This window comes from Cupressus sempervirens, chromosome 9 (assembly GCF_028749045.1).
Source record: "Cupressus sempervirens isolate cs-2001-9-10 chromosome 9, ASM2874904v1, whole genome shotgun sequence".
Classification (NCBI taxonomy): Eukaryota; Viridiplantae; Streptophyta; class Pinopsida; order Cupressales; family Cupressaceae; genus Cupressus; species Cupressus sempervirens.
Genome location: NC_143126.1, coordinates 216,983,546 through 216,995,968, shown reverse-complemented (window position 1 = coordinate 216,995,968; position 12,423 = coordinate 216,983,546). Strand labels below are relative to the sequence as shown.

Sequence of the window (12,423 nt, the reverse complement as noted above, 5' to 3'; positions counted from 1 at the left end):
GTAAGCTCAGAATATACAATCAGGATCAATGTTGATATCGATTCTGAAGATTTTGGTTCACACACAATGAACAAGTTTGTCTTGTATAAATCCTCGACAAAGCAATTGTTAGATTCTCTGGCAACAAATTCTAAGGTTTTACAATCAGTGTATGCAGATAAAGTGAGGATTGAAGCCATATCAAAGACAATGGAAATTGTTGATCTTGCCACAGTGCATGATGTCATCGTCAAATTCAAGGGACTAAGAAATAATCTTTAAGATTGTTGTTTTTGTTTTTATTTATGTTTGTGGGTCTAAGAGGATGCAAAAAATGTAACTACATGTAATGCGAGTTACATGCACTTGAAAAGATGTAATGTGAGTGGCATGTAACCCTATAATTTCTCTTCTAGTTAGACTAGGTCAAAGTTGGTTGAGTTGCTCCCACTTTTTCCTCCATCTTTTTCTCAACTCCTGTGCCTATATAAAGGAGTGTCTCCTCATTGTAAAAATCATCTTTTATTGTATGCAAGAGAGCTCTGGAGAAACTGTGCCAGCTGTAATACTATTTATAAGAAAAGTGAATACAAATGAGCATTTGAGACTTAACTTTGATTAAGTGAGATTGTTACTTGTGTGAATTATAAGCTTTGTCTATAATTTGTCTAAGTTATCTTTGATACATGATATCTTGCATTCTTGGTAATTGAATATACAAGAGTTAAGAAGTAATTGGAGCCAAAGCATTGACTAAGAGCAATTGTGGAAATATATAACTAAAAGCTTTGTCTGTAGCTTATAATTCTCTTTTAATTCGCAAAATAGTTAAGTTATTTTTACTTTTAGGAGTCTTTGTGCCCTAATTGTAAAGCTTTTCCATATAAAAGTACGACCATACTTAGAGCCAAACTGGTACGCTTTCAGCTAGCCTTTGAGTTAGTGTTAGTTTATTGGTATCACCGTTTCTAGCTTTCGATAGAAGTGTAGTTAGAGATTCACTCTGCCCATTACTCACTCCACGAGTAAGTGGATTCTTTCTTAAAAGATAAGAAGAAAGGATATTGGTTACACCCATTTTACAAAATCTCTCGACTTCTTGCTTACCTTGAGTTGATCCAAAGAACGGTGAGAAGGGGGAGCCTTCCCTTTAAGGTAGGAGAGACTCTATCTCACACACTATGGTTGGTCATCCTATTTTGCGACTGGATTTTTACCCAAAATTATCGATTGCAAAATATCCACCCAACAATACAAAAATTGTATTGTACAAAGGTTTTAACATTTTTCCTATAAAGTGAAGTTTTGTATGCTGATTTGTGTCTCAGACTTTGTGTCAAGTACTATGTGTTTCAGTGTTCGAGTGTTCATTTACCTAAAAATGGGAGATTGATTTTTCTCCTAAAAAACTAATCTAAGTTGTCGGTTCGGATTCAAGTATGGATTTGTGGGTTCAAGCAAAAAAAAGAAACCATTTGGATTTGTGAGTGTGTATATATATAATAAGAAAACAATATTTGGGACTAGGCTTGACTGCAAATGTGGTTTCCAATTATTCAATATATATTTCATTTTGGTGTGATATTTTGAATCAGCTGTGTTAAATTTGGATTAATTCAATTGCTATTGGTATTTAGTGTCACATATTTTGTTTTATTAATGATGGGCTTTAATATAAATATATATATATATATTAATGATGGGCTTTAATATAAATGTGTATATATATATATATATATATATATATCTTGTGTTGAATAACAAGGATTGTTTCTGCAAATGTAATAACATCGCCATCATATTGATGTGTTCCAAATGCAGATTTGAACCTCATATAAATATGAGAGGACACATGTCTCTATGGTCTTATCATCATTTAAATAATAATAATATATTAACAAAAAATAATAATATGTATAATATATATATAATATAATAATCTATATTATTTAACATGGATGAGTAAATATAGGAAATGATGATTTAACAATAATAATGTATCTCAAATTGAATCAATTTGATTGAAGCTACAACCTTAACACTCCCTCTTAGCCAAGGAGGATTTGTAGAACACATTATGCTCTCAACTATATGAAGAGATATCATCTCAATATGATATTCTTGGAATGGCATATTTAAGGATATCAACATAAATCCATCAAACTAGATGTTATCTTTCAAAATAATCCAAAGTATAATTCAACAAGAAATATCAATCATATGATATTCAACATACGTATATTCTTTTAGTCTGTGCACTGGCATGAAATCCTTGATGCCTGCCAAAAGAATATGTTATATCCTAGAAGGATATGAGTTATCTGATTTCTGGCACTCTGAGACAACAACTTAACAAGAAATCACAATGTCATGGTCTCTATCATGACAAGTATCATGATCTCTGGCGCTCCGGGACAACAACTTAATGAAGTATGATCATGATACGTTCATTATCACGACTTCTAGCACTCTAGGACAACTTAATAAAGTATGTCATGATAACAAGTCTACCATTTATAAGATCTTCACCTTACAATGATTGCCTTCTATTTACATATGTCAATGAAAAATAGTCACCTTTCATTATATATCATATGCGAAATAGTAACCATCGTGAACCAAGTCAGAGGGTGGTACTAGGGCTTTCACCTCAAATCTCTCTCACATAGAAGAAAGCATTACAAGGAATTTCACTTCGAACTTTTCCCTTATATAGAAGAGATCATACTTCAAATTTCTTTCTCTAAACAACAACCCTAGGAAGTCAAGTCCTCTAGTTACTCCCTTAGAGCTCTCTTCGCCTAAGGATGCCTATTTAACTCCCTCTAAATCTGATATCGATCTTCTTGACTTTTTGGTAATAAGTCATAACTTCCTCATGATATACACAGGAGTAGGCTCATGAGCTCAAGCAATAACACATGTATTTCTAGACCCCCTCTAAGTATCAATCTTCTAAGCTCCTGCGTTGCCTTTGAAGAAGTGTCATACTCCCTCTTAATGTAGAAGAATACTCATAATCTCAATCATCAAGAATATTCACTTCAAGAGCCTCTCTTTATCAAGTCCGGTCATCAGATGACTAATGAATTTGAGATCATAGCTTCTTTCAAGCTACTGTCATAAGATTGAGTCTGCACAATATTTTAGTAGCATGTGTAAAGTACCAGCCTTCTTTTCCTACAAGAACATCCTCAGACATAAAGGAAAAGATCAAGGCAAATAGCTCTTAATAGTATCTATAGAAACACAAATAGAGCACATAGATTAAAAATGTCCCCTCTAAAGATGGTTCAAGTGGGAATGGAACATTGTTTATTGTTTTCCCTCCCCGTAATGTAAAATTTCCACTCATTCATTTAATAGATTTTTCAGTCACTATTTAATCCCATAACTACACACACTAATATCTTTCTTCCTTGATTGCAATATCTTATACTTCTTGATTCATCCTTTTATATGATGAACTTTGAGATCTCCACAGGCCATGTTATTGACCATCACTTAGACCATCTATTTTTTGAATGTACAAATTATCTCCCCTCTCTAAGTTTCTTGAGGATACTATCGCCTTGCTTTACCTCAAAATACAATAACCACAAATATCACAGGATGAAGCTATAATGTTCCCTTTGAAATATGAGATGCTAGTAATCATCATCGAAGTTTCACATTGTGCATCTTCCCAAACAATTGAAAATTCATGACACAACCCAATTGAATGGTCTATGACACATATATTTGGATGTGATATGATACTTACTTAAGAGTGCCAACCCCTGAAAACCATCTAATATATATGTTTTTGTCTTGCATAGCTCTCCCAATAGTTTTGGCTAATAATATACCCCTCACAAATTGCTAGTTGTTTAATAGCATCATCGAATTCTATGCTTGGAGTAGTCTGCCACCACATACTCTATGTTGATATCATATCGATCAGATGTAGGTGAATCTTGCAAATGTTAATGAATGATATTGGGGCTTAATCTGAAACTAAGATAAGGTTTTGTGATTTTGAAAGGTGTCACTTGATATGAAATGCCACATGTAAGCAATGCTACTCCACAAACACAATAAATTCTATCAAGACGCTACTTCCATCGCTCAATTTTATCTCATGTTATTACAGGCATACACCATTAGTCTAGAAGATGAAGATGCATATGTAATCTCCTCTTTCCTATGCTCAAAAATTACGCTTTTCAACTAGATAATATTATTTGTGATATGATAATCTTTAATCTTGAAGTTGTTCTCTATAAAGTCTTCATCCCCAATATATGTGGATTTTGCTAACCTTGGAACTACATGCCAGATCACACACCGACACAAGATATGGTTATGATTCAATGAATCATTCTTCTGATCCTAACGAACTCCATTTCTGATATCTTCGCCATCGACTAACAATATAAATGTCATAAATAATATCCATGCTATAAAGACTTTTAAATTTCTGTGAAAACTTTTCCAATAAAAAATGGGACCAAAGCAATAGTTGCCTCCATCAAGAGAAATGATAGACAGCTCGCCAACAATTTGAAAGTCTCAATAGCGGGAATATGGTCACATTTCCTTAATGTTAATAAAGGATTTGAAGCATTACAAATACTCTCAAATTCTTTTATTTGAACCGAGTTCTTCTGATGTCTCATTCTTTGTCACGTGTGTGTCTACACACACACACACACATATATATATATATATATATATATATATATGAGGAGATCTTGATGTAATTACTTGATTCTGAGGATTTTTGTAGTTTGTTTAGTATGTATTGTTTATTACTAAAAGATATTTAATGCCTTTCACAAATCTCTAATGAACCATTTACACAAGGCGTCAGAAATTCTTTCATGTGAATGACCAAGATATTACTTCTACTTGGCAATAAGACTTCATTTTATTCCCTCATATCGAAGAATGGATGTTCTTCCATGTACACATACATCTCTGTAGATAAGTTGATTTGATATTATTCTCCTCTACTGTGACTACTCTGGTGCAAGGCTCAGTACCAGATGTTGTCGAGGACTATATTCTACCACTATCAATGTCGTATATATTCGTTTTCTTCAAACTCAAATTATAGGATAGAGGTGGAAACAGGTCATCCATCCGATTAGGTTTTCCCTAGAATTTCATTTGTTAAAAAAAGTTAAACAAGTATAATATCATCAAGATACAACAACGTATGTGCAAAAAGTTCAATAGCATCAAAAAACTAACACCAACAAGACAGCTTTGTGTTAAATGAGCCCCCGGTGACCCCTATTCAGTGAAAAAGATGTGAATCTCTTAAAAATGATGCAAATGCGAATGTTATTTAAGCTGGTGATTTGTGCTTAACAAGAGAGGTGATGATGTATACAAAACCAAAGGAATCCTTCACCTTTCTATAAAATTGTCTTCATGGCTTCTTTGATAACGGCTCTGTCACCATTGCTCTTGTCTCCACTGTCTTCTCAAATGCACCCTCCACATCATCAATCTCCAAGTGTAATATTGCAAACGTTCCTTTCAGATTAAGTGGCAACTTCACCCTATCGTGTGTAGTTGAATCAAAGCAATTAGCATGACCAGTAAGATAGGCATGCTCTTGAGCTTTCTAGTGTCTTATGTCTTCCTGCAAAGATGATTTCCCATACCGCTCAACCAGAAAAACTTGGCCAATTCTTGTATGTGATTTATCAATCACCAATTCCAAGGATATACATGTATATTTCTTTACTAAGTTCGACCATAGACTTTGGTCTACGATTAAGTGCAGTCTGGCGACAACCTCTTCAATGACATGGATGACATGAATGATGTTGACTATATCCTTTCAATTTCTGCGAGTAATTTATTCTTTCTAGCTAAATAATGTTACTTCTTTACGTTTGCAGCCCCGCTCTAATACCATATTGAATAACAAGGACCATTTCTGCAAATGTAATAACATTGTCATCGTATTGATGTGTTCCAAATGCAGATTTGAATCTCATATAAATATGAGAGGAGACATATCTCATGAAGAGACGTGTCTTTATGGTTTAATCAGCATTTAATTAATAATAATATATTACCAAATAATAATAATAATAATAATAATATATATGTGTGTATTATACAATATTATATTATCTAACATGGATAAGTAAATATAGGAAATGATGATTTACCAATAACAATAATATATCTTAGATTGAATCAATCTGACTGACGCTCCAACCTTAACAACTGGTACCATTTAATTTTAAATTATATCAAACAGCAATTTACTAATGGTACTGTTATACCATTTTGGTTGATTGCATCTTCTTTTATTTTAATATAAGGGTATAACGGTACCATTAGTAAATTGCAATTTGATATAATTTAAAAATAAAATGGTATAGCTCATATATATATATATATATATGAGTTGTACCATAATTTAATTTTAAAAATATAGTTTTTTGTGTTTTTAACATACTTTTTGGCCTCATGGGTTGTGTACTAATGGTACTGTTATACCATTTTGGTTGATTGCATCTTCTTTTATTTTAATATAAGGGTATAACAATACCATTAGTAAATTGCAATTTGATATAATTTAAAATAAAATGGTATAGCTTATATATATATATATATATATATATATATATATATATATATATATGAGTTGTACCATAATTAAATTTTAAAAAAATGGTTTTTCGTGTTTTTAACATACTTTTTGGCCTCATGGGTTGTGGGTCCGGGTGAGGTCCTCGAGGGTCCATGCAAGGTCCTTGAGGGTTCGCACAGGGTCCTTAGTGGTCCTCTCGGATCCCTGAGGGTCCGTGGCAGGTCCAGGCAGGGTCCACACCATTGACTATGGGTCCTTGTGGGTCCGCAAACCCACAAGAACCCACAATTTATGGCGCGGACCCTGCCCGGACCTACCACGGACCCAACACGAATTGGGACCTAGACCTAGACCCAACTAGCAAGGTCTGAACCTTGCAACCTAGAAAATCAGGTATGGTTTGTTCAATTTTCTCCTAAAAAACGTTTTTGGGATTTCTGATTGTTTCCAAAAAATCTTGACTAGTGTTGTTGGTCTCAAGGTTTTTTGATTTTCTATTTTAAAAAAAAAATCAATGGAGGGTTTTGTCAAAAACATTATGGCTTCTTGCAGTTTTTTTTGAGTAGTACTGCTTCTCTACAAAAGTGTTTGGCAAATCATGGTTTCTAACTTTCTTGCAATCAGTTTTTGGGCTGTAGCACTCATCTCTCAAGGGGTTTGGCAATTTCTCCTCAATGTCATGGTTTCAATCTCACAAGCTGAACTCAGTGACTTTGTCTATAGGGAGGGATGGTTTTGTTTACCAACATCAGGTTGGAAGAATTGTAGTTATCTTGGCGACCTCCAAAAATTCTGCAGATTCAAGGAGGGGTCTCAACAGTAGGCCCATTTCGCAAAGCGTTCTGGTAAGATGGGGCAGCCTTCTCAATGCATATGTGACAAAAGGAGGCAGCCCACCATACATTTGTGACCAAAATACTTGCAGATTGTCTTCTATAGGGTTATAAGACCAATGACCACTAGAGGGGGGGCATTAAAATATTGTAATGTTTCCTTATGATCATTTTAGTTGCTTTAGGAAGTTACCATTTCTCTCTTCGCAATTGCTTCGTTTAGAAACATCATCTTTGTAAATCTATTTAAGAAGCCTTCATCTCCTTTGTTTAATACATCATTTCCAAAAAAGAGTATGCTAATGTAAATAAATAAACTGAAATTCGTTTTGGAAATGTAAATAAATTGAATAAGGAATCTGATTTTTTCAACTGAAACTCTTCCGTATATTTGAATTTCGAAACACAATGTAAATAAATAAATAGAAATTTGTTTTGGAAATGTAAATAAATTGAATAAGGAATGTAATTTTTTCTGATTTTTTCAACTAAAACTCTTCCGTATTTTTGGATTTCAAAACACAAGGATAAGTTCCAAGAGGTTAAGATGGCGGTTACTAAGTTTTTCAAAGGACTCATTATTTATAGCATTGCCATGTGGGTCACTGTTACCTTGGAAATAAATTCATGAAATTGCTTGAACATGGGATAGTGCAGTGAATACTCCACAAGTCTTATATGGCTAGACATGGGCATTCAACAAAGAGAAGAAAAGACCATGGACTGATTCAGTCACTAAAGAGGCATAAAGAGGAGAACAAACATTTTTGCAAGAACTGATGAAGTTACTAAACAGGCATAATGATGATGGACACAGTGAAGGAGCAAAGAGGGGAACAAATATTTTTTTTTGCAACAACTAATGCAATTACCGAATAGATATAAAGATGATGTACTCAGTGAAGGAACAAAGAAAAAAACAGAGAAAAAGAAAAGTGAGGATTTGAGTCAATAAAACTGATAGCGTGGGCGTAGAAGCCATGAGATCCAACAGTGACATGTTGTAAATTTACCCCACCATTGACTGGAAGAATCTAGATCAAAAAAGTGAGAGTGTTGATTTCTTGTTGCAGCTGGCAGATCTTGTTCTTTTTTGTATAAGCAATAATCCGTATAAACTGTATTTTTTGTATTGCCAGTGGATCTCTATCAGCTGAAGCATGTGTATATGCAGAGATTCTTGCACAGTTGGTATTCTGATGCCTTAAGCTGATTACTTATCTTTTTTGCCATAGCTTAGTATGTGCCCTATGTTGACCAGGAAAACATATCTCTGATCTTTTTGGTGTTAGCTACATGCTGACCTAGCTCTTGATGGCTGTATCTTGTCCTTGTTAATATCCTTAATATATAAAAGATAAAAGAATCCATCCCATCTATCTAAATTTGGTCTGGCTGATATGAGTTCTAGCTGACTCTAGTGATTTGATTTTGGTGAGATTTTTTGTCAAGTGACTTGCCCACCAGTTTTGCCTCACAAGTTGCCAAGTAACTCACCAAATATTTGAACTGTAGAAGAGATAAAGCAATATGACAACAAATTAGCAGGATTTGAGGCTTTGAGCCCTATGGAGGTAGGTTAAAAATGATAAAAACAAAATCTTTAAACTGATTTATATGTTACAATAGGCCAAGCCCCAGAGATAATTTTCAACTATGCGACATTAAGAATTCATCTCAACTAATTCAATAGCATGTCAACTAATTCAGTTGCATCTCAATTCATTCTGTCCATCCCAATATCACAATTAAGGCTTGACAATATCACAATAAAATGAGGTTTCAAGTCCCAGAAGCAGTCTAAGGAGAGCATTTCTAAAAATACACTCACTTCAAAAGATCAAAGGTAATTTTTTCTATTTGCAAAAACCTGGTAAGTATATATCACTTTTGTCTGCAAATGAGATGATAAGGGGATCTGGGATTGCTATGTAATCTCTCTAAAAAGAAACCAGCCTTGAGTTCAAATTTCTCATTGTCATCTAGAAATCTGTTAAAAAGTTGATCTGGATTGATGCAAGAGCATCTGGATCCATAGATATTCTTGTATCACCCAAAAATAATTCTAATACTTTATTTTATCAATGACAACAGATTTCCACAATCCATGATAATTATTTGCAAGCTATTCTGGATTTGATCATGTAAAGTTTTTTAGCATCCACATTTCTAATCACATGCTGTGATCCATCATCGGGATGAAACCAAGCATAAGAGGCATAAGGAGAAAAGTTTTTTCTCCTTATGCTTGGTTTCATCGTGATGATGGATCACAGAGTGTTTCTCCTTATGCTCTCTTATGCTTGGTTTCATCCTGATGATGGATCACGGAGTGTGATTCGAAACATCAATCCTAAAAAAACTTTACACAATCAAATCCGGAAGTGCTTGCAAATAAGCTTTATTTTATTTTATTTTAATTTAGTTTGTTTTACAAGTAATTTCTGCCTGAAACTGATTCCAGTACAGTTTTTAACATTATCAGTTTATTTAAAATTGTATAATGTCACTGTTGCAATAACTACTTAGAGGTGCATCGCATATTAAAGTAATTTAATATGTTTTATAACATGAAATATTGTGCCATGAATCCTTTCAAAACAGTAATCAATTTGCACGATTAGCAGATGGAATCCATGACAACCAGGTTATGACAAAGCATCAAATAAAGAGAATATTAAATAAAACAAGTGGAAGAAATGATAAACAGCCGAATGGAGCTTATACGTTATTATTCATACATTTTCAATATTTAAAATTATTAAATGGTGGCAGTTAACAAAATGGGCACAGGAAGCTGGCATTGGGAGGCTATTTGAAGCAAATTTAGTTCAAAATGAGGGAGAAAAGTGTTAAAGCATTTTTAAACGACCAAAAGGTGTGTTGGGAAGTAAAAAGAAAGATATTAGGGTTTATTTACAGGTTTGGGTTGTGCACGAAGAAAGATTAAGAAGAAAATGCAAGAAGATAGCTCCAACAGTGCATATTTCGCTTTAACTTGCAGGTTTTCTGCATATACTTTGGTGGTCTTTGGTACTGTATTCCAGACTTTGTAAGTCTAGTATTTATGTAGTAAAACAGTTTTCTGTAACAAGAGGTTTAAAAAGTTGCATGTTGCAGAAACAAGTTTCTACATCAAAAAGATCAACTGATTTGAAAACTTTAGCTGCAGATTGCAGCGAAGCTGCAGATTGAGAATTGTTGACCCAGTCCAAATGAGTGCTGTATCATAGTCCTTGCTGCTGTAACAAAAGGTCTTGGCTGACTGTAATTTCACAATTGTGACTCCTAATAATTTGAAAAGTGTTGTTTGCATTCACTATGTGCAGCTATAAAAAATGCAACTGTTGTGCGAGTATGCTTGTGAGGGAGAGTACCCTTCATAAAAGTTTTCAATTTCCTGTAATAAGAATGTGAATTGAGGTAAGTACTCTGCATCATGGGTGCAATGCTAGCCAAAATTGCTCGGTTTCAAGCATAGCCCAAGGTGATAAACAAAATAAAGCCTGGTCTGACCTGTCTGATTTCATACAGGAGACGCATCAATATCACAACGAGGACTAGGGTTCAAAGTCCCTGGATCTAATTAAGCAGGGGCAGCGTTGATTGGTCTAAGTACAGTCCAAAACCTGCTGGACAAAATTGAGCTGAAAAGGAGGCAATAACCTCAAAGAGCTTGTAGACAGATGCGTATTTGGAATGTCTTGGGTTCAAATATAACTATGGGAGAGGAAATTTGTCCAAAAAGGTGCACTGGTTGGATGCCTCCAAGAATGCTGTCAGCTGGTGGCGGGGCGCCACTGTTATACCAGTCCAGAAAGGAAATCAAAAAAATTCCCTTTGTCAATTTGACCTTAAGCAAAATGAAATCCCAATTCCCCGCTGCTTTAGAAAGATGTCGCCGCTCAATTACATTACACAATTATCGATCAATTTCATATAAATTAAAACTTACTTGACAATAGAGAGGAGTCTCCGTTCGGAAGCAATTATATGTTGTGTAGAGGTAGGAATCCATCTCAGGAAAGCAGGCCAGCGAACAATTGATGGAGTTCTTCCGTCCTTTACTCTCGCAGGGGATGATTCTGCTACTGCAACTGTTGTTGGTTTACTAATTTCTTCGGACATTTTGGACCCAATTTTGACGCTCCTCCGCCAGCTGACCTTCATACCAGGGATGCAGTTCTATAACCGCGAAGGTTTGAGCAATAAATAACGAAATAGAACATTCTGCTGGTCAACCTTGTGGCGGATCATCTGGAACTTGCTACGATTATTGGAAATGAAGAAAACTTCCGCGGGCGGCTACCGAGTGTTAATGTGGTCAAAAAAATGGAACTCCTCTAAATACAACATTTATCGTATAAGATTCGATTCCAACTGAAAATATCTTCTTTGCAACAGGTACTCCGCACATGGCTTCATTTTGTTAACAAGTTAATTTTATCACGATCTTAATAGAGCTCCCTAATGTCATTAACTAGCACTGAACCCAAAAGGAGGTGCAAGGGATACGTATTTGATTCGAAAGCATATGTATTGAATCTATATTTAATAAATAAATAAATAAGCGTTGTTAACTTTTAATAATTAGCTATCAATTCTTGTATTTATATATTTTTGTTTTCAAATTTTATTTGTTTTGATTCTTTAAATGAACTATTTATTGATCTTGTCGTCTTAGACTCTTAGATATTAAATGTCATATGTTTAACTATTTACAGCTTCATGAGTAGACTTGGCTTAAAAACAAACTCACCCAAGAAGCTTCTATGGAAATATCTTGAAATGGTACTAAACAATTTCAAATGGTAGAGAATATGTTCACATTTTTTATTATTGTAAATTTAGATTTCAAGATCATACAATCATGTGACAAAGCCACTTATGCAAGATCACTTTATAAGGCATCAAATCTTGTCTGAGTCTAGATGATAAAGGGATTCTTGAAGCATAAAGTCTTGAGTAAGGGATGAAACCTTAAAAGTCACTTGTAGCCTCTACACATAAGAG

At 34.3% G+C, this 12,423-nt stretch overlaps 1 protein-coding gene across 1 annotated transcript in view; it reads right to left on the bottom strand.

The window, feature by feature from the left end:
• The window catches only part of LOC149538283 (alpha/beta-Hydrolases superfamily protein), a 61,753-nt gene extending 50,023 nt beyond the window's left edge, over nt 1-11,730 (bottom strand). The window contains exon 1 of the mRNA XM_089799652.1: nt 11,366-11,730. Within this exon, the coding sequence (XP_089655778.1) occupies nt 11,366-11,580 (215 nt within the window). The 5' untranslated portion in view covers nt 11,581-11,730. The remainder of the gene's footprint in view (nt 1-11,365) is intronic.
• Between the last annotated feature and the right edge of the window lie 693 nt (nt 11,731-12,423).